General features: G+C 41.2%; 1 protein-coding gene and 1 pseudogene across 1 annotated transcript; both read left to right on the top strand.

Moving 5' to 3' along the window:
- Window positions 1–203: 203 nt before the first annotated feature.
- Window positions 204–21,482, top strand: LOC111950270 (tRNA-dihydrouridine(20a/20b) synthase [NAD(P)+]-like; annotated as a pseudogene).
- On the top strand, window positions 2,303–17,626 carry bcap29 (B cell receptor associated protein 29). Its single transcript, XM_023967702.2, has 8 exons — window positions 2,303–2,424; window positions 3,001–3,107; window positions 13,246–13,346; window positions 13,504–13,651; window positions 13,958–14,093; window positions 14,359–14,461; window positions 14,738–14,829; window positions 16,577–17,626. Exons 2-8 carry the CDS (start codon window positions 3,016–3,018, stop codon window positions 16,610–16,612), a joined length of 708 nt encoding a protein of 235 aa, XP_023823470.1. The 5' UTR covers window positions 2,303–2,424; window positions 3,001–3,015; the 3' UTR covers window positions 16,613–17,626.
- Window positions 21,483–22,823: the final 1,341 nt, after the last annotated feature.

Here is a 22,823-nt window from a genome sequence, read left to right as displayed (position 1 = left end):
GGCCATAAACTGTATGCACCAAACAGTTTCGATTGTGGAAAGAAAAGCATTGCCATGGCTAACTAGCTAACCAACTGGTTAGCTAACTTCAGTGATTAAAAACCTACGGTCTATGAAAATGACGACCACCAACAAGCACCAAACAGTTTCGATTGTGGAAAGAAAAGCATTGCCATGGCTAACTAACTAGCCAACTGGTTAGCTAACTTCAGTGATTAAAAACCTACGGTCTATGAAAATGACGACCACCAACAAGATGGACATGTTTGAGTAAGGGAAAGTTCTGAAAATCTGTGCTCCTATGGTCCGGTATTCAAAGTAAGATGATCTGATCTTCGGGCATTTTCATTGACTTGTTCAGCTGTTGGGATTTGTGCCGATAGCTGAAGTAGGTTGAGAAATAGCTATATCTCATCTTTTATTTTCTGCTTTTCCAGGTTGGCATTCTGGTCACTGGTGAGGAAATTTGACTGTGACATTTGCTTCACTCCAATGATAGTTGCTCCTGACTTTATGCGTTCTGTCAAAGCCAGAGACAGTGAATTTACAAACAATGAAGGTAATATGAGATCACCTTTTTTCTAAAAGGAAATATTAGATGGCTCTCAAAATATAGGGACTTGGTGTCTGCAGTCATTGGATGTGTGAAGACTGTCAATTTGGTGTCAAATAAATCCAACTTTATTGCTCTCTGTATCTCCCAGCTGACCATCCTCTGATCATGCAGTTTTCTGCCAGTGATGCCCAGACCCTGGCTGATGCAGCCTGTGTGGTCGCACCCTTCTCTGATGGAGTGGACCTCAACTGTGGCTGTCCTCAGCGGTGGGCCATGTTGGAAGGCTACGGGGCATGCCTTTTCAACAAACCTGAGCTGGTTAAAGACATGGTTCGACATGTCAGGAACCAAGTGGACAATCCTAACTACACAGCCACCATCAAAATAAGGTAAGAGTGATCATATCACCAAATATAATTGTTTGACAAAAGAGCTTGTAACAGCTGTATTTTGCAAGCAACCTAAGTGTCATCTGAAGTTCCTTTTCCAGTCGTTGTTTCCTCTCTCTTTTCCCAGAATTCACAAGGACCTGCGATGTACGGTGTACCTGTGTCAGAAGGCAGAGGTGACAGGGTTGTCCTGGATAACGGCCCATGGTCGGACCGCAGAGGAGCGCCACCAGCCGTCCACTTTGACGCTATCAAGACCATCAAGGACAGCCTGTCAGTCCCTGTCATCGCCAACGGAGACATAAAGACCCACCGAGATGTGGAGACCACTCATCAGCTCACTGGAGTTGATGGTCAGTTCAATTAGTGCAAATCTCAATTGATTCCCTATTCCCAATATTGTGCACTACTTTTGACCAGAGACTCCAAAGGCAGTCACACAGGGCTCTGGTCAAAAGTAGTGCACTGTGTATGGGAATAGGGTGTCATATGAGACAGACCCTTAGTTAACTACACGTGTAGTTATTTCCTTGGGAAAGATGCTCTTGAAATGGCTTCATATTAAATCCCTTTATATGGGCCAAAGTGATCCACAATGACAAGCTGTGCAGTTCTATTAAAATAAACCACAACATGGGGGGTTTCTGGGTGGGAGCCACTATCATGGTTTATTTTCATAGAACTGCATAGCCCACTGTTTACTCCTTATCATAAACACTATCTGTTTTTCATCTGCATTTTTTCTATAACCTCTCATTCCCTCCAGGGAAATCATTCTCTGTTTATTGTGTCATCTTAACAGATATTAATGGTAAATACTTAAAAGGGTAGCTAGAGGTTCCATGCACAGAAATAATTAGAGAAAATATAATAATTAGAGATATTATAGAATATCCTGCATAGCACCGCCTGCATAGCACCGCCACTGTCATAGACTACCTCCACAACACATATGGATCAACAGACACACAGACAGTAGGCCTATCATAAACACAGGCTAGGTATATTTTATTGTGTATGTTATTAATTTTATTTTCAATGGAATAAAATATTTTATTTACTATATTACCTTTTTTATTTTTTGTCTCATTCTGATAGTTGAGGTGTGCAGTGTGCGTGCACATAACGTGTCCCTCTACCTGCAAAAAAAAAATGAAGGTTACATCAGATTCACTTCAACATGTCCAGTCAGACACGACTAAAAGGTACAAACAAAACCAAACACATTACACCTAATTTCATCATATTTGTACTTCCCATGATGTGTACAGTATGGGATTTACAATATATGGCAGAACCTTATTGGTTCTCCTCAGTAGAGAATAAGCCAGTAAGCGAACAGCTAAACGTCATTATACTGTATAACGTCATTCCAATGAGACCCAAAAGAAAGTGACAGCAAAAAAGGAGAGTGAAACAACTGTTTCCAAACTTAAGTTTGCTTTTCATCCTCCAGTTTCTTTGTTCGGGTGCCGCAGAGTAAGTTACATACTTTGCATAATTATTAAGATACTGAACTTGACTCCTCGTATGTGTAGTTACTATGTATTTCACCAAACTGCTAACGTTAGTTGGTAACGTTAGCAGTTAACGTTAGCTAAATAGCTAACGTTATCGTGTCCTGCCTTATAATATTGCCAGCTACCTGGCTGATGTCACCGCATGAGGCAAAGTAATTAGCAATAACGTTATATAGCTAGCTACTATTTCTATGATATAAGAACGTATGTTACACACTGAATGAAAGAGCATAAACTTAGTACTGCTGGATGTTATTAACCAAGCATGTGAACCTAGTTACGTATCTAGCTCGGTAGGATAAGAGGCTTATCACTGAAACAGGAACTACATTGTTCTTAATACATTTGCATTGGTGGTTTCACAGTTAGCTGATATATATCCAGAGGAAACTAGCTAGCTACGTAGCAAGTTGAATCTTTCTGTTGTTGACATCAACAATTAAACCAGTCCTTTTCCATTCTGGCAAAACAACCTAACGTTACTGCCAGACTGTGAAAAGGACCTCCGTTGCTTAAAATGTTTCATGTTTTACAGACTGTATTGTTAGAGATGACGTTGCAATGGACTGCAGTTGCCTTCTTCCTCTATGTGGAAATGGGTGTACTCCTCATCCTCTGTCTACCCTTCGTCTCAGCCACCAGGTAGGAATGAGCCCTAACCAATCCTGATACTGCAACAACCCAGTAAGCAAAATTATGTTGATATTTTGTCTAAAATACGCATTTTCCAGAAGTCAGGTTCATTTAGAGTTCTGAATGAAAGTTGAAAATACGGCATTTAAAAATACATCATTTTTTGGTCACGGGCGGATTACCAAGACACATACTCAGAGCTTGCGCCAACCAGCTGGCAAGTGTCACTGACATTTTCAACCATACCCACATGTTTCAAGCAGACCACCATAGTCGATGTGCCCATGAACGCCAAGGTAACCTGACTAAATGACTTCCACCCCGTAGCACTCACATCTGTAGCCATTGTTAGGTTCTAGTTATTAGAGTAAGAACCCGACGGACACTGTGAAAGCTTAAACCAAGTTTATTCTTGCCAAAGGATCGAACAGCTGAATTGACAAAAACATGTTTACAATAGTGGTGGTATTTGTACCACAGTTTGGGTGGAGTCTCCTTCTCCTGCCTAGCAATAAAGATGCAAAGTGATACGGGCAATAAACGGTTCCTCATCCCTTAACATGACCTGACCTGACCCCCTTCATCACTAATCCATGGCTCGCTCCCCTTATTAATGTTGCCACGTGATCGTTTTCCCTGCACTCAGCACATTCCAAGCTTAATTGCACACACCATACACCTTCCTCCTACAGATAACCATTAACTTCTGGTGTAAACCCTCTAAACCTAAGCACTCAATATTTCAATAGGATACCTGATAATTAACCCTATCCCAAGTTATGGAGTTAGAAGCCAGAATCCATCACCATGAAAATCTTTAAAAAGCTGGTCATCGCTCGCATCAACACCATCCCAGAAACCTTGGACCCACTCTAATTTGCATGCTGCCCCAACAGATCCACAGGTGATGCAATCTCTATTGAACTCCACACTGCTCTTTCCCACCTGGACAAAAGGAACACCTAGGTGAGAATGCTGTTCAAATCAAATTGTATTAGTCACATGCACCGAATACAACAGGTGTAGACCTTACAGTGAAATGCTTACTTATGAGCCCCTGACCAACAGTTCAGTTTTAAAAAATACGGATAAGAGATTATTCTGACGTTTTTCATATGATGTACCCAATGACTAATGAACTTGCTATGTCCTCATTGAGATTATACAGAAGTGTTCAATACGCCTTATTTATACACTTTTGTAATATTTATGAAATGCACATTGTTATATTTGGTAGCACTTATTTATTTTCCTTTGCCTCCAACCCCCTTCGATGTGTAGAACGGATGTGGGTGGAGCCAGGTCTACATAAGGGTGCAACTTTCAAAAAATCCCAAAAGCTCTGACGAAGGCCGTGTGGCCGATACGTAAGCTTATTAAATATCGGTGATACTATCAAGAGCAGTGTGCGGTTTCCTTTTCCTTCAAAAAATACGGATAAGAATTAGAGATAAACGCAACAAGTCATTAAAGAGCAGCAGTAAAAAATAACAATATATACAGGGGGGGTGACGGTACAGAGTCAATATGCGGGGGCACCGGTTAGTTGAGGTAGTATGTACATGTAGGTAGAGTTAATTAAAGTGACTATGCATAGATGACAACAGAGAGTGGCAGTGGTGTGGAGGGGGAGACTTGGCGCTCCGGTACCGCCTGCCGTGCGGTAGCAGGGAGAACAGTCTATGACTAGGGTGGCTGGAGTCTTGGACAATTTTTAGGGCCTTCCTCTGACACCGCCTGGTATATAGATCCTGGATGTCAGGAAGCTTGGCCCCAGTGATGTATTGGGCCGTTTGCACTAACCTCTGTAGTGCCTTGCGGTCGGATCCCGAGCAGTTGCCATACCAGGCAGTGATACAACCAGTCAGGATGCTCTCGATGGTGCAGCTGTAGAACCTTTCAGATTCTGAGGACCCATGCCAAATCTTTTCAGTTTCCTGAGGGGGAATAGGTTTTGTCGTGCCTGCTTCACGACTGTCATGGTGTGCTTGGACCATGCTAGTTTGTTGGTGATGTGGACACCAAGGAACTTGAAGCTCTCAACCTGCTCCACTGCAGCCCCTTCAATGAGAATGGGGGCGTGCTCGGTCATCTTGATCACGTTGAGGGAGAGGTTGTTGTCCTGGCACCACACGGCCAGGTCTCTGACCTCCTCCCTCCTCTTGTTGTTGTCGGTGATCAGGCCTACTGTTGTGTCATCGGCAAATTTAATGATGGTGTTGGAGTCGTGCCTGGCCGTGCAGTCATGAGTGAACAGGGAGTACAGGAGGGGGCTGAGCATGCACCCCTGAGGGGCCCCTGTGTTGAGGATCAGCGTGGCGGATGTGTTGTTACCTACCCTTACCACCTGTGGGCGATCCGTCAAGAAGTGTACACTCAATGTACACTCACTGGACTCTAACCACACACTCACACATACTACACTGACACTCCAACACGGACACACAGACAAAACACACACACACGTGCATATTACGTCACACACACAAACGTTCACATTCCTTCACACTCTTCACATATGCTGCTGCAACTCTCTGTTTATTATCTATGCATAGTCACTTTACCCCTACCTACATACCTAGGTGTTCCTTTTGTCCAGGTGGGAAAGAGCAGTGTGGAGTTCAATAGAGATTACATCACCTGTGGATCTGTTAGGGCAGCATGCAAATTACCTCGACTAATCCGTACCCCTGTATATAGCCTCATTATTGTTATTTTGTAACTTTTTAAATTTAGTTTATTTAGCAAATATCTTACTTTTTAAAACTCTGCATTGTTGGTTAAGGGCTCGTATGTAAGCATTTCACGGTAAGGTCTACCTACACCTGTTCATCCCAAATTTGTTCAATGGGGTTGAGGTCAGGGCTCTGTGCAGGCCAATCAAGTTCTTCCACACCAATCGTGACAAACAATTTATGTATGTACCTCGCTTTGTGCAGTGGGGCATTGTCATGCTGAAACAGGAAAGGGCCATCCCCAAACTGTTGCCACAAAGTTGGAAGCACAGAATGTAATTGTATGCTGTAGCGTTAAGATTTAACTTGACTGGAACTAGGGGGCCAAGGCCGAACCGTGAAAAACAGCCCCAGACCATTATTCCTCCTCCACCAATCTTTACAGCTGGCAATATGCATTGGGCCAGGTAGCGTTCTTCTGGCATCCGACAAACTCAGATTCGTCCGTCGGACTGCCAAATGGTGAAGCGTGATTCATCACTCCAGAGGACGCGCTTCCACTGCTCCAGAGTCCAATGGCGGCGAGCTTTACACTATTGCAGCCGACACTTGGCATTTTGCATGGTGATCTTGGGCTTGTGAGCGGCTGCTCGGCAATGGAAACCCATTTCATGAAGCTCATGACGAACAGTTCTTGTGCTGACGTTGCTTCCAGAGGCAGTTTGTAACTCGGTAGTGAATGTTGCAATCGAGGACAGATGATTTTTGCACACTACGCGTCTCAGCAGTCCCGTTCTGTGAGCTACTTCTTCGCGCCTGAGCTGTTGTTTCTCCTAGACATTTCCACTTCACAATAACAGCACTTACAGTTGACTGGGGCAGCTCTAGCAGGGAATACATTTTACAAAGGTGGCATCCTATGACGGTGCCACGTTGAAAGTCACTGAGCTGTTCATTAAAGTCATTCTACTGCCAATGTTTGTCTATGGAGATTGCATGGCTGTGTGCTCGATTTTATACACCTGTCACCAATGGGTGTGGCTGAAAAAGCTGAATCCACTCATTTGAACTGGTGTCCACATAATTTAGAATGTACACTATATATACAAAAGTAAGTAGCATTATATCACAATAATAATTTTTCAATCAATTTATTATAGGAAACAAAAGCCAACTTAAGGTTACAATATTTATTATTGCTCCCATCTGTCACATGCACTGTTAGCTTCTTCATAAGCTTTAAAACTGGTAGCGGTGATTTTCAATTTAGTCCAACTTACAGAATAAACTAACAGACCACTTCAACTACAATAACATTCTCAGTAACGATTACTGAAATATTTGTTTCGTGCTGTGACTGTGATATGTTGTTTATCTACCTTAGTTGAATGCACTGACTGTAAGTTGCTCTGGATAAGAGCGTCTGCTGAATGACCAAAATGTAAATGTAGAAACCCAAAAAGTGTTAAACAAATCAAAATGTATTTCATATTTGAGGTTCTTCAAAGTAGCCACCCTCTGCCTTTGACAGCTTTGCACACTCTTGGCATTCTCTCAACCAGCTTCATGAGGTAGTCACCTGGAATGCATTTCAATTAACAGGTGTGCCTTGTTAAAAGTACATTTGTGGAATTTCTTTCCTTAATGCGTTTGAGGCAATCAGTTGTGTTGTAACAAGGTATGGGTGGTATACAGACGATTTGATAAAAGACCAAGTCCATATTATGGCAAGAACAGCTCAAATAAGCAAATAGAAACGACAGTCCATCATTACTTTAAGACATGAAGGTCAGTCAATGCGGAAAATTTCAAGAACTTTGAAAGTTTCTTAAAGTGCAGTCGCTCAAATCAAATGTTATTTGTCACATACACATGGATAGCAGATGTTAATTCAAGTGTGGCGGAATGCTTGTGTTTCTAGTTCCAACAGTGCAGTAATATCTAACAAATAATCTAATAATTCCCCAACAACTACCTAATGTACACAAATCTAAAGGGGTGAATGAGAATATGTACATGTAAGTATATCGATGGCCGAGCGGCATAGGCAAGGTGCCATAGAGGGTATAAAATACAGTATATACATGTGATATGAGTAATATAAGATATGTAAACATTATTAAAGTGGCAGTATTTAGAGTGCATTGTATAAAGTGACTAGTGATCCATTTATTAAAGTGGCCAGTGATTGGGTCTCAATCTAGGCAGCAGCCTCTCAGAGTTAGTGATTGCTGTTTAGCAGTCTGATGACCTTGAGATACAAGCTGCATCAAAGCTGTCGGTCCCAGCTTTGATGCAGACACATCTCAACATCGACTGTTCAGAGGAGACTGCGTGAATCAGGCCTTCATGGTCGAATTGCTGCAAAGAAACCACTACTAAAGGACACCAAGAAGAAGAGACTTGCTTGGGCCAAGAAACACGAGCAATGGACATTAGACCGGTGAAACCAAAATGTTTGAGTCAGTCAAATCACATGAATACATATTAGATACGGCAGAATGTATCGAAATGCAAGAAAAGTATCTTTAAAACTGCAGAATTGTTCTCTGCACCCCATGACAAAATGTGTAGAACTGCAGGGAATCCGTTTTTAAACCTGCAAAATGTTCTCTGATAACAAGATGGGTGTGACCAGGGGGGGGCCTGAGGGGAAAACTGTGGGAAAGCCTGCTCTACTGTGCTGTTCAAACTTGTTAAACATAGATGTCTATATTTGGTTCAGATTTGGTTCAGATTTGAACATAACCGGATCAAATCTGAAACAATCAAAGACATCTATGTTGGGGCCAAATCCAGGCCGATCAGGACAGACATCGGCATGGCCGATTTAATTAGGGCCGATTTTCAAGTTTTCCTAACAATCAGTAATCGGCCGATTATTATACATTGCACTCCACAAGGAGACTGCGTGGCAGGCTGACCACCTGTTACGCGAGTGCAGCAAGGAGCCAAGGTAAGTTGCTAGCTAGCATTAAACGTATCTTATAAAAAACAATCAATCTTATCATAATCACTAGTTAACTACACATGGTTGATGATATTACTAGTTTAACGAGCTTGTCCTGCGTTGCATATAATCAATGCGGTGCCTGTTAATTTATCATCGAATCACAGCCTACTTCGCCAAACGGGGGATTTAACAAGCGTATTCGCGAAATAAAGTACTGTCGTTGCACCAATGTACCTAACCATAAACATCAATGCCTTTCTTAAAATCAATACACAAGTATATTTTTTTAAACCTGCATATTTAGTTAAAAGAAATTCATGTTAGCAGGCAATATTAACTAGAGAAATTGTGTCACTTCTCTTGCGTTCTGTGCAAGCAGAGTCGGGGAAAATGCAGCAGTTTGGGCCGCCTGGCTCGTTGTGAACTGAGTGAAGACCATTTCTTCCTAACAAAGACCGTAATTCTTTTGCCAGAATTTTCCATAATTATGACATAACATTGAAGGTTGTGCAATGTAACAGTAATATCTAGACTTAGGGATGCCACCTGTTCGATAAAATATGGAACGGTTCCGTATTTCACTGAAAGAATAAACGTTTTGTTTTCGAAATGGCCGTTTTTACCGGATTTAACCATATTAATGACCTAAAGCTCGTATTTCTGTGTGTTTATTATTAAGTCCATGATATTTGATAGAGCAGTCTGACTGAGCGGTGGTAGGCAGCAACAGGCTCGTAAGCATTCATTCAAACAGCACTTTCCTCCGTTTGCCAGCAGCTCTTCGCAATGCTTGAAGCACAGCGCTGTTTATGACTTCAAGCCTATCAACTCCTGAGATTAGGCTGGCAATACTATAGTGCCTATAAGAACATGCAATAGTCAAAGGTAAATTAAATACAAATGGTATAGAGAGAAATAGTCCTATAATAACTACAACCTAAAACTTCTTAACTGGGAATATTGAAGACTCATGATAAAAGGAACCACCAGCTTTCATATGTTCTCATGTTCTGAGCAAGGAACTTAAACGTTAGCTTTTTTTACATGGCACATATTGCACTTTTACTTTCTTCTCCAACACTGTTTTTGCATTATTTAAACCAAATTGAACATGTTTCATTATTTATTTGAGACTAAATTGATTTCATTTATGTATTATATTACGTTAAAATAAGTGTTCATTCAGTATTGTTGTAATTGTCATTATTGCAAATATATATAAAAATCGGCCGACGTAATCGGTATCAGCTTTTTTGGTCTTCCAATAATCGGTATCGGCGTTGAAAAATCATAAATCGGTCGACCTCTAGACCAGACCAAATCTGAACTAAACAATTGATTCATATTTTGACAGAAAATCGACGTCCTGTACGTTGAAATCAAGGCCAGTCCGGACTGCACCAAAAAAAGACTGCCGGTCCAGACATGTTACAATCATGTTACAATTGAGACAACGTTGTGACTAGCTGCATTAGGGCTGACCTTAATTAGTTGACTGGTTGATTGTTTGGTCGACCAAGTTTTTTTTGCAGTTGCAAACAGACTAGACACCCTAATGTACTTGTCCTCTTGCTCAGTTGTGCACCGGGGCCTCCCACTCTTTCTATTCTGGTTAGAGCCAGTTTGCGTTGTTATGTGAAGGGAGTAGTACACAGCGTTTTACAAGATCTTCAGTTTCTTGGCAATTTCTCGCATGGCAAATACCTTTTATTTCTCAGAACAAGAATAGACTGACGAGTTTCAGAAGAAAGGTTTTTGTTTCTGGCCATTTTGAGCCTGTAATCAAACCCACAAATGCTGATGCTCCAGATACTCAACTAGTCTAAAGAGGGACAGTTTTATTGCTTCTTTAATTAGAACACCGTTTTCAGCTGTGCTAACATAATTGCAAAAGGGTTTTCTAAAGCTCAATTAGCCTTTTAAAATGATAAACTTGGATTAGCTAACACAACGTGCCATTGGAACACAGGAGTGATGGTTGCTGATAATGGGCTTCTGTATGCCTATGTAGAAATTCCATTAAAAAAGTGACCCCAAATTTTTTGAACGGTAGTGTAGAACATTTACCGTTAATTCCTATCATTTCTAATCTATAATGTTTGTTTGGTTATGGTCATTTCTGTTAATTCATTCAATCTATTATTATTCTAGTTTTACCGTTCTCATTGTCAAAGTGGACACGTTTGCAGAGCGCACAACCTATGCTACTATTGTGAGAAACAAATTAGTTTTTTATGAGTTTTGTCAATTTAGACGTTTTCTTTTGTTTGGAGTGCTACTGTCAATATTGAGTAAGGATGGTCACGAGTCATGAAGGCAGTCAAATTCCACTTGACCGTTTAGTCACGGTAATTAGGTTACTCCAAGCTGATGCTGCTGATGGTCATTCGTAGTCTAACAAACTTGCTAACTGTTTCAAATCAGGTGCATAATAATGGTCCACTCTAAATGAAAAGAAATTGCACACATTATTTAGTATGTGTAAAGACAAGATTAAATCAAGAATACTCTTGTGTGACAATTTTAGCTGCTTATCACTTGTGAATTATAAATTATCACTTGTGAATGATGCCCAGCTTCAGGCAAGAAACAATGCCTTTTATTTATTTTTATCATAGTTGCAAACCTCATCTAGCCTAGGCCATAGCACTATATGTTTTGATAAGGTTTGTATCACAACTAAAGGGGCCAAATCATTTTAAATCAAGCACATTAATCTGCTTCACAAGGGGTGTAGCGCCTAACTGGCATACATAAGCAGCGCTTGAGTTTCAAGTTTGGGGAAGATAATTTCCACCATAAAAAATAAAAAAACTACCCTAACCTGTACAACACTAGGCAAATTGTGCGCCTCCCTATGGGACTCCCGGTCACAGCCGGTTGTGATACAGCCTGGGATTGAACCTGGGTCTGTAGTGATGAAGTGCCTTAGACCGCTGCGACACTCGGGAGCCAATGCCACAGAGTTCTAGGTAAATCTTGTCTGCTATATGAACTAGTGTAGCCCACAGCCAAATGGCATAGCCAGATCAGGACCTAACATAAGGATGAGTATCTTATTATTTTCTTCTGAAAGACTGCATTTTCTTCATATCATCTTTCTTTAGACCTGTTTAAAATAAATAATGGATTGATTGGAGGCTATATTACATGGATTTATTATAACTTGTAGGCTATGAGTGGAAGCCAGGAGATGCTAAATGTGTTTGTTAATTAACGGTCAATTACCGTGAGACCGACAGTTATTTGCTTGACAATCACCGGTTATTTGCTTGACAATTCCATGACCGCCACAGCCCTAGTAAGGAGGACGCGCACCTGATTACACATAGAAGTAGGCCTAAAGGCTATCTGGCCTGCTCGCAAATGTAGGCATATAAATGTGCCCATTTGGGGATCTGATAGTATTTGTGAATGGCTTAACACACCACCACTAATGAACTGTGGAGCTTCTCAAAGTAATGTTTTCTTCACCTCAAACAGAAAGAAAACAAAGTCTGTTTTTACATCCATTGAGATTTTGAGAATGATAATAGTTCCCCAATGTATTTGAAAAATCTTTCCAGCTCTCCCTTTTGATAACCACGCAGCGTGAAGGGAAAAATATCATGCTTTGATCGAGTGGAAACGTCATAAAATAGGCCTACCTGGTGAGCTCTTATCCCTTGCCCAAATAGTCTACAGATGTCTGTCCCGAGCTTACTGGCATGGCGAACTCTAAGGGCCCAGAATATTTTAGTTTGCTAGTGTGAGAACTTCTAGCTGAACCCAAGTTGATGCAATGTTTCAAGTTCGTTGCAGACAGGCAATGCGTAGCCAATGTGATTTATGGGATATTTATTTTTGTCAGGATGTTTTCTACCTACAGGCTGCCATGTTTTATTGTTGGCTTTATGTAGGCTAATTTTACAAAGTTTGCGATGGCAATAAAGTTACTTTTTAGGTTTGAATCATTTTCGATTAGAATTTGATAGAATTTTGATTAACCACATCAATTATTGAGATACGAAGACATTATTATAAATTAAATAAAACCGTTCAACTAAAATGTGCATATGAAAACCATAACCGGCACACAGATCAGTAAAAATTGTAAATAATTGGCATTCCACTCGTGTAGCATATTACCGGCAACTTCAGGAAAGTAGAAAGCCAGCAGGAGCGGGAGGAGGATGGTCGGGTCACGTTAATACGTTTTTTCCCCCTTTTAGTTATCTTGATTTCTGGCTCCCTCTTGAGTCGTTTGTGTCTTATTTAATCAAACAGTTTGCTTGAAGCGTCAGACAAGCATCTAGATTATTTTACTAAAACACATAGGGTGTGTCTATAAATGGAAAATACACGTTTTAACATTTCTACCAATCGATTGGTAGAAAGAACAGAGGACTTTCGGTTGACAAAGTTGTTTTTATTTTTGTCGGGGACAGCCCTAAGCTGCATCCAGGGATATTTTATTAGACATTGACTTGCTTTTGCAGTGTTCTGAGTCTCAGCATTATGTTTTTGTGCTCTTTTGCAGATGGCAGAGTATCTTCCAGCTGAGAATATGGAACAAAATGGCCAGGTTTTGGAATAAATTCTTCCTCGCCATGATCATAATCCTTATAGTCCTCTTCCTCGGTAAGCTGATGTCAAAAAGTGTCATGTTTAATTTACTCACAGATCATAATGACAATCTRTCACCAGAGATCMTACAATCTCATGCAWRACATTTTTACAATCTCAATGTCTTACCATGTTTAACCATGTCGTACCACACCTGCACACCCTCCTGTAGATGCTTTGCGTGAGGTGAGGAAGTATTCGGGCGCGGGAAACAGCATGGATGCTAATCTGCATCCCAACATGTTTGACKACCTCCACATGAAGCTGTTCAGAGCCCAGAGGAACCTCTACATCTCCGGCTTTTCCCTCTTTCTCTGGCTGTAAGTCCTGGATCTGTCTGTCCATCACTCAACCATTGACATACTGAATCCTCACTGTGTCGTCTTCACATTTGGATGGATACTGGTGAAAATCAGCCAGTGCATGGATTGTCATAATCTTAGAGATTTCTTTATTCATTACAATGACCATAACACCCTGGTCGTATTCAGGAGGGCACATCGTAGCAAAGTGTTTAGCAACGGAAAACAAAAAATGTGTTCAGATGGACAAGTTCAGGTGGCAGCTCTCTGTTAAAAATGTTTTATCAGTATTGAACACAATCTATGTGTGTTGTTTCTCTACAGAGTGCTGAGGCGGGTGATCACGCTGATCAACCAGCTGGCGACGGCGTCTAGCACCACGGCCTCTCTGCAGACCAAGGCAGAGAGTGACAACCAAACTGCCAAGAAATACATGGAGGACAACGAGCTACTGAAACAGGTAAAGTCATACCCAGTATTACTGCCCTTTCTCCACTTGAGCCCATATTTAAAAGGGTCTCAAAAAGAAGAGGAGCGCTGATCTAGGATAAGGCCCCCCTTGTAAATGGAAACGTATTCATTTTGATGTAAAAGGCAAAACTGATGCTGTATCAGAACTCCTACTCAGAGATATGGGCCTTCATCCACACTAAAAGTAACTACAATAATTTTTGTATTGCATATGGTTGAGAGGTGTGGTTAATGTTTACCTGTGTTTGTTTCAGACTCTGATGGATGGGAAGGGGAACAAGGCCACAGCAGAGGGAAACGAGCTGCTGAGAAAAGAGATGGAGAACCTGAGAGGAGAACTGAAGGGCTCAGAGGAAGGTGAGTAAGAAACACAGACAATACTTTTGTGACTGACTGAATAATAGAACCAAAAATCCAATAATACTGAAATCAATTGAAAATGTACAACTTCAATACAATAACCAACTAACCAAATGAAATCAGACCATGATGACAATAAAACAAACATGGGCTTCAGTTACTGTTCAAGAATGTGCACTTTGACCCATAGCATGTCACCTTTTAGAGAGATTGGATGATATGCATGGGAATTGGATGATAATGGGAATGCTTTGGGGTTAATGTTTTACATAGCCTTGAAAAGGTCCCAATCCGAGATGGAAGCTATGAAGAAACAATCCGATGGACTGACCAAAGAATACGACCGACTGCTGAAAGAACACCAGGTAACCCCAGACCAGCTCATACATACAGTATCTACAATTAGCCTACTGTGCCTTCAGAAAGTATTCACACCCCTTGACTTTTTCCAAATGTTGTTGTGTTACATTTCGCCAATGGCCTACACACAATACCCCATAATGTCAAAGTGGAAACATGTTTTTTGAAATTTGTACAAATTAATAAAACATAAAAATCTGAAATGTCTTGAGTCAATAAGTATTCAACCCCTTTGTTATGGCAGGCCTAAATAAGTTCAGGGGTGCACATTTTCTTAACAAATTGCATAATAAGTTGCATGGACTCTGTGCAATAATAGTGTTTAACATGATTTTTGAAGAACTACCTCATCTCTACCGCACGCACACATACAATTATTTGTAAGGTCCCTCAGTCGAGCAGTGAATTTCTAACACAGATTCAACTACAAAAACCAGGAAGGTTTTCCAATGCCTTGCAAAGAAGGGCACCTATTGGTAGATAGGTAAAATGACAATTATAAAAAGCAGACATTGAATATCCCTTTGAGCATGGTGAAGGTATTAATTACACTTTGGATGGTGTATCAATACACCATCACTACAACGGTTCAGGCGTCCTTCCTAGCTCAGTTGCCAGAGAGGAAGGAAACTGCTCTGGGACTGCCATGAGGCCAATAGAGACTTTAAAACAGTTTGAGTTTAATGGCTGTGACAGGATAACCGAGGATGGATCATGAACATTCTAGTTACTCCACAATATTAACCTAATTGACATCGTGAAAAGTTGGAAGCATGAACAGAATTTTTAAAATATCCCAAAACATGCATCCTGTTTGCAATAAGGCACTAAAGTAATACTGCAAAAAATGTGGCAAAGTGTTATGTTTGGGGAAAATCCAATGCAACACATGACTGAGTATCGCTCTCCATATTTTCAAGCCACCGAGCATTGTGGTGGCTGCATCATGTTATAGGTATGCTAGTAATTTTTAAAGACTGGGGAGTTTTTCATCATAAAAAATAAACGGGATGGAGCTAAGCACTGGCTAAATCTTACAGGAAACCCTAGTTCAGTCTGCTTTCCACCAGATACTGGGAGAATTCACCTTTCAGCAGGACAATAACCTAAAACAAAAGGCCACATCTTCACTGGAGTTGTTTACCAAGAAGATAGTGAATGTTCCTAAGTGGACGAGTTACAGTTTTGACTTAAATCTACTTGAAAATCTATGGCAAGACATGAAAATTGTCTAGCAATGATCAACAACAAATTTGACAGAGCTTTAAGAGTTTTGAAAAGCATAATGGGCAAATACTTCTCAATCCAGGTGTGGAAAGCTCTTAGATTTACCCTTAGACTCACAGCTTTAATCGCTACCAAAGACTCTTACAAAGTATTGACTCAGGGGTGTGAGTACTCATGAAAATTTGATATTTCATTTTCATTTTCAACAAATTGTGCAAAAAAATTCTAAAAACATGTTTTCACTTTGTCGCAATCGTGTATAGATGGGTGAGACTTTTTTTTATTTAATCCATTTTGAATTCAGGCTGTAACACAACAGTGTGGAATAAGTCAAGAGGGATGAATAGTTTCTGAAGGCACTGTACATGTTTGATTTGATATTACTGCTTACCCTGCCTTGTTCAAAGCTGTATATTACTACCCTGCTCAAATGTAGACAGAATACTTCAGCTCTGACTTTAGTACTACTACTGTATATTTACCTCTACTACTTCACAGATATACTGTATATATTATTTTTTCCAGAATCTTCAAGAGATTGGAGACAAAAAGGATGATTGATCGGGGTTATGACTACAGCGGTCAGAACATTTACAGATTGTACCAAGAAACCAGAAAAAACACTGTCACGCACGCTAACATTTTCCTTTGACATACTGAAGCACTGCATGATGTCACCAAAATACTCGTCCAAAGCACCACTGAGCCGCCAAACATTAGATAAAAAACACCTGAGCACGTTTGTAATAGAATAGCTACTACACCAACATAGAAATAGTGTTTATAGTATTTGCTGACTTTTGGAGAATGTCACTGTTGTGAATGAATACCTGCATGCATGGCTGTACAAGCTTCAGATTACAGTGGTCTTCTACTGTGAATGTATTTTTGATGTAATGGGCTTGCTATGCTGTTTTTTCCCCAGTATATGGCAAGAGTACCACCGTTGCATTCATATCCATTTTGTTTCACCTTAGCAGCTAGGCATATTACAGATTGAGTTGTATGTGTTTTGTAAAACAAAATTAGCATTGAGTTCATAGTGGTAGATAATCTATATTGAGTTATTTTTGTTATTGAATATTTGATATCAATGGTGATGTTCTGTTTTCATTCCTCTTAGATGTCAAGGGTGATGATTTTCTGTTTTGTAATAAGGATACTGAAACGGAAAAGTCTGAGCAAATTCCTCTTTCCTCTTCTCACTCAGACTCCCTGTATTGACTGTCCCAGCCCAGGGGTTGGGTTGGTAGACCGGGTCAGCACTTGGAGTGGGTAATTGACCAACAAATCTTCCTCCAGACCCCATCCCCTAAGTACTTATCTCCTATAGGGCCCCAGTACTGTACATCCCCCAGTACTGTACTGACTGAATAAGTGCCTTTCAGACCACTGTAGATATATTTTCTCATTGCGAGTACAAAAATCTGCTTTGAGTAAGAAAGTGTTGCAATATTCCAGTATTGCTCACTATTAGTTGTTTTTGTTGCGAAATACGTTTTTTTAGTTTGGAAAAATTGTCTCCACATACCAACATGTTATCCCATATTAAAAATGTTTTACTGTTGTATTACATTTACAAGTTATTCTCTGTTTAATCTAAGAAATACAACCATTTTTTTAAGCGAGTGAGAAATGCCATCCATTTCATTTGCTTCACAAAACAACGTGATTCATATACGTTTTTTCCTTGGTATCGCTTGCAAAATCAACAAACTCAGCAACAACAACAAAAAATTGTAGGAACATAACAAGATTCAACAGCTGAGACACAAACTGAACAAGTTCCACTGACATGTGACTAACAGAAATGGAATAGTGTGTCCCTGAACAAAGGGGTGGTCAAAATCAAAAGTAACAGTCAGTATCTGGTGTGGCCACCAGCTGCATTAAGTACTGCAGTGCATCTCCTCCTCATGGACTGCACCAGATGTGTCAGTTCTTGTTGTGAGATGTTACCCTACTCTTCCACCAAGACGCCTGCAAGTTCCTGGACATTTTGGGGGGGAATGGCCATAGCGCTCACCCTCAGATCGAGATCCGGGCTCTTCGCTGGCCATGGCAGAACACGGACATTCCTGTCTTGCACGAAATCACGGATAGAACGAGCAGTATGGCTGGTGGCATTGTCATGCTGGAGGGTCATGTAAGGATGAGCCTGCAGGAAGGGTACCACATGAGGGAGGAGGATGTCTTCCCTGTAACGCACAGCGTTGAGATTGCCTGCAATGACAACAAGCTCAGTCCGATGATGCTGTGACACACCGCCCCAGACCATGACGGACCCTCAACCTCCAAATCGATCCCGCTCCAGAGTACAGGCCTCGGTGTAACACTCATTCCTTCGACGATAAATGTGTATCCGACAATCACCCCTGGTGAGACAAAACCTTGACTCGTCAGTGAAGAGCACTTTTTAACCAGTCCTATCTGGTCCAGCGACGATGGGTTTGTGCCCATAGGCGACGTTGCCGGTGATGTCTGGTAAGGACCTGCCTTACAACAGGCCTGCAAGCCCTCAGTCCAGCCTCTCTCAGCCTATTGCGGACAGTCTTGAGTACTGACGGGAGGAATTGTGCGTTCCTGGTGTAACTCGGGCAGTTGTTGCCATCCTGTCCCGCAGGTGTGATGTTCGGATGTACCGATCCTGTGCAGGTGTTGTTACACGTGGTCTGCCACTGCGAGGACGATCAGCTTACGTAGATAAGCAGGGACCCTGGGCATCTTTCTTTTGGTGTTTTTCAGAGTGAGTAGAAAGGCCTCAGTGTCCGAAGTTTTCATAACTGTGACCTTAATTGCCAACTCTATGTAAGCTGTTAGTGTCTTAGTGACCGTTCAACAGATGCATGTTCATGAATTGTTTATGGTTCATTGAACAAGCATGAGAAACAATGTTAACAGATCTTCATTGTAAAGGGTTTAAAGTTATTTGGAGTTTACGAAATATCTTTGAAAGACAGGGTCCTGAAGAGTTTCTTTTTTTGTTGAGTTTATATATTTAGCCTACCAACCTGTGATTGAAATTGGATTTATTACCAGTATACAATACTGACACCTAGTGGATTTGATCAGAACTGAAATAAGAAAGCTCCTGCTGCACACCAAAGGCAGAGAACAGCTATGATAAGCTGGCACAGTGGCATCTCCTGTGGCACAACAGTCACACAGACATGAACAGTAGCCCCGTTTATACCTGCTGCTAACGTGTCCTTTGCCCTGATCTTATCCACATTCTGATTGTGCCCTTAGTTTTAGACAAGTTTAGACGATTAAAAGGCGCACTGTGATCAGATCTTACACAGCAAATTCTCCAGTGTTAAATCAACACAGTGTTAACTGTAACACTAGACAAATCAAATTGTAGTTGTCACATGCACCAAATACAACAGGTGTAGACCTTACTGTGAAATGCTTACTTACAAGCCCTTAATTAACCAACAATGCAGTTCAAGAAATGGTTAAGAAAATATTAACTAAATAAATTAAAGTAAAAAATCTAAATTAACACAATAACAAGGCTATATACTGGGGGTACCAGTACCGAGTCAATGTACAAGGGTGCAGGTTAGTCAAGGTAATTTGTACATGTAGGTAGGGGTAAAGTGACAATGCATAGATAATAACAGAGAGTAGCAGCAGTGTAAATACAAAGGAGGGGGGGTGTCCATTTGTAGTCCATGTGGCCATTTGATTAATTGTTCAGCACTCAGCACTCCTATGGCTTGGGGGTAGAAGCTGTTAAGGAGCCTTTTGGACCTAGACTTGCGGTCGCAGAGGGAACAGTCTATGGGTGACTGGAGTCTTTGACATTTTTTGGGCATTCCTGACACCGCCTAGTATATAGGTCCTGGATGGCAGGAAGCTTGGCCCCATTAATGTACTGAGCCGTATGCACTACCCTCTGTAGGGCCTTATGGTCGGATGCCGAGCAATTTCCATACCAGGCGGTGATGCAACCGGATTGTGCTTTTTTTCGCAAATGCGCTTTTGTTAAATCATCCCCCGTTTGGCGAAGTTGGCTGTCTTTGTTCGGAGGAAATGGTCTTCACACAGTTTGCAACGAGCCAGGCGGCCCAAACTGCTGCATATACCCTGACTCCGTTGCACAGAACGCAAGAGAAGTGACACAATTTTCCTAGTTAAAAGAAATGTATGTTCGCAGGCAATACTAACTAAATATGCAGTTTTAAAAATATATACTTGTGTATTGATTTTAAGAAAGCCGTTGATGTTTAGGTACACATTGGTGCAACGACAGTGCTTTTTTCGCAAATGCGCTTGCTAAATCACCCATTTGGCGAAGTATGCTATGATTCAATGATAAATTAACAGGCACTGCATCGATTATATGCAACGCAGGACAAGCTAGATAAACTAGTAATATCATCAACCATGTGTAGTTAACTAGTGATTATGTTAAGATTGGTTGTTTTATATAAGATACGTTTAATGCTAGCTAGCACCTTACCTTGGCTCCTTGCTGCACCCGCATAACAGGTAGTCAGCCTGCCACGCAGTCTCTTCGTGGAGTACACAATGTAATCGGCTATGATCGGTGTCCAAAAATACCAATTGTTATGAAAACTTGAAATCGGCCCTAATTAAATCGGCCATTCCGATTTAATCGGTCGACCTCTACTCTGTATGGGAATAGGGTGTCATATGAGACAGACCCTTAGTAACTAGACGTGTAGTTATTTCCTTGGGAAAGATGCTCTTGAAATGGCTTCATATTAAATTCCTTTATATAGGCCAAAGTGATCAACAATGACAAGCTGTGCAGTTCTGTGAAAATAAACTACATGGGGGGTTTCCTGGGAGCCACTGTCTTTGTTGATTTTCACAGAACTACATAGCCGTCTTAATCATAAACACTTCATCAGCATTTCATCTGCATTTTGTCTGTAACCTCTCATTCCCTCCAGGGAAATCATTCTGTTTGTGTAATCTTAACAGATATGAATTGTAAATACTTAAAAGGGTAGCTAGAGGTTCCATGCGCAGAAATATTTTGAGAAAATATAGAATATCTCTATACAGGATCTTTATTGTTAAATGTCTCACTTAAGGCACTTCCTCTCCCACCTCACATGCCCTGTCCTGTAGGTGTGATGGCAGCCCAGGGGCTGTTGTCCAACCCAGCCATATTCGCTGGCTACAATGAGATCCCTTTTGTGTGTGTGTGTGGGTCTGGGTGGACCTCGCCACAAACCAGGGGACCCTCTTCACCTGCTTCCACCAGCACCTCATCTACATGCTGGAGAGGGTCAGCTCTCAACCCGAGAGGAAGGTTCCCAGCCCGAGAGGAAGGTGTTCAACTCCCTGCAAAGCAGCGCCGCAGTCATAGACTACCTCCACAACACATATGGATCCCCAGACAGAAGGCCTATCATAAACACAGGCTAGGTATATTTTAATATGCATGTTTAATTATTGTCAATGGAATAAGTGTTTGTTTATTATTTCTCATTCTGATAGTTGTGGTGTGCATATGTTTCCCTCTACCAGTGGTATAAAGTACATAAGTAGTACTTTATTATTTAGGGGTATCTGTACTTCACTATTTATATTTGACTACTTTTACTTCACTACATTCCTAAACACACATGCTTTAAATGGAAATTATAATTTTTTGGGACTGTGCCCATGGCTATCCGTAAATGAAAAATGGTGCCATTTGGTTTTCTTAATGTAAAGAATTTGAAATGATTTATGCTTCAGTATTTTTAAAACCAAACACTTTTACCCTAGTATTTTACTGGGCGACTCATTTTTACTTCAGTCATTTTCTATTGTATCTTTACTTTTACTCATGTCACAAACCGTCTCGAAGTTCGTAACAAAAAGGGAGACATGGAGATAAGGAATAACAAAATATATTTATTAACTAAAGTAAACTAAATACAATTAACAATGGTGTGTGTAGTCAGTGGCAAGGTGCTCCATCATGCTGGAAAAGGCATTGTTTGTCACCAAACTGTTCCTGGATGATTGGGAGAAGTTGCTCTTGGAGGATGTGTTGGTACCATTCTTTATTCATGGCTGTGTTCTTAGGCAAAATTGTGAGTGAGCCCACTCCCTTGGCTGAGAAGCAACTTCACACATGAATGGTCTCAGGATGCTTTACTGTTGGCATGACATAGGACTGATGGTAGCGCTCACCTTGTCTTCACCAGACAAGCATTTTTACAGATGCCACAAACAATTGGAAAGGGGATTCATCAGAGAAAATGACTTTACCCCAGTACTCACCAGTCCAATCCCTGTACCCTTTGCAGAATATCAGTCTGTCCCTGATGTTTTTCCTGGAGAGAAGTGGCTTCTTTGCTGACCTTCATGACACCAGGCCATACTCCAAAAGTATTCGCCTCACTGTGAGTGCAGATGCACTCACACCTGCCTGCTGCCATTCCTGAGCAAGCTCTGTACTGGTGGTGCCCAGATTCCGCAGCTGAATCAACTTTAGGAGACGGTCCTGGCGCTTGCTGGACTTTCTTGGGCACCCTGAAGCCTTCTTCACAACAATTGAACCGCTCTCCTTGAAGTTCTTCATGATCCGATAAATGGTTGATTTAGGTGCAATCTTACTGGCAGCAATATCCTTGCCTGTGAAGCCCTTTTTGCGCAAAGCAATGATGACGGCACGTGTTTCCTTGCAGGTAACCATGGATGACAGAGGAAGAACAATGACTGCAAGCACCACCCTCCGTTTGAAGCTTCCAGTCTGTTATTCAAACTCAATCAGCATGATAGAGTGATCTCCAGCCTTGTC

The sequence above is a fragment of the Salvelinus sp. IW2-2015 genome, linkage group LG3 (genome assembly GCF_002910315.2).
Source record: "Salvelinus sp. IW2-2015 linkage group LG3, ASM291031v2, whole genome shotgun sequence".
In the NCBI taxonomy this organism is placed as follows: Eukaryota; Metazoa; Chordata; class Actinopteri; order Salmoniformes; family Salmonidae; genus Salvelinus; species Salvelinus sp. IW2-2015.
The sequence above is the reverse complement of the archived record's forward strand: the minus strand, read 5'-3'. Positions and strand labels throughout refer to the sequence as shown.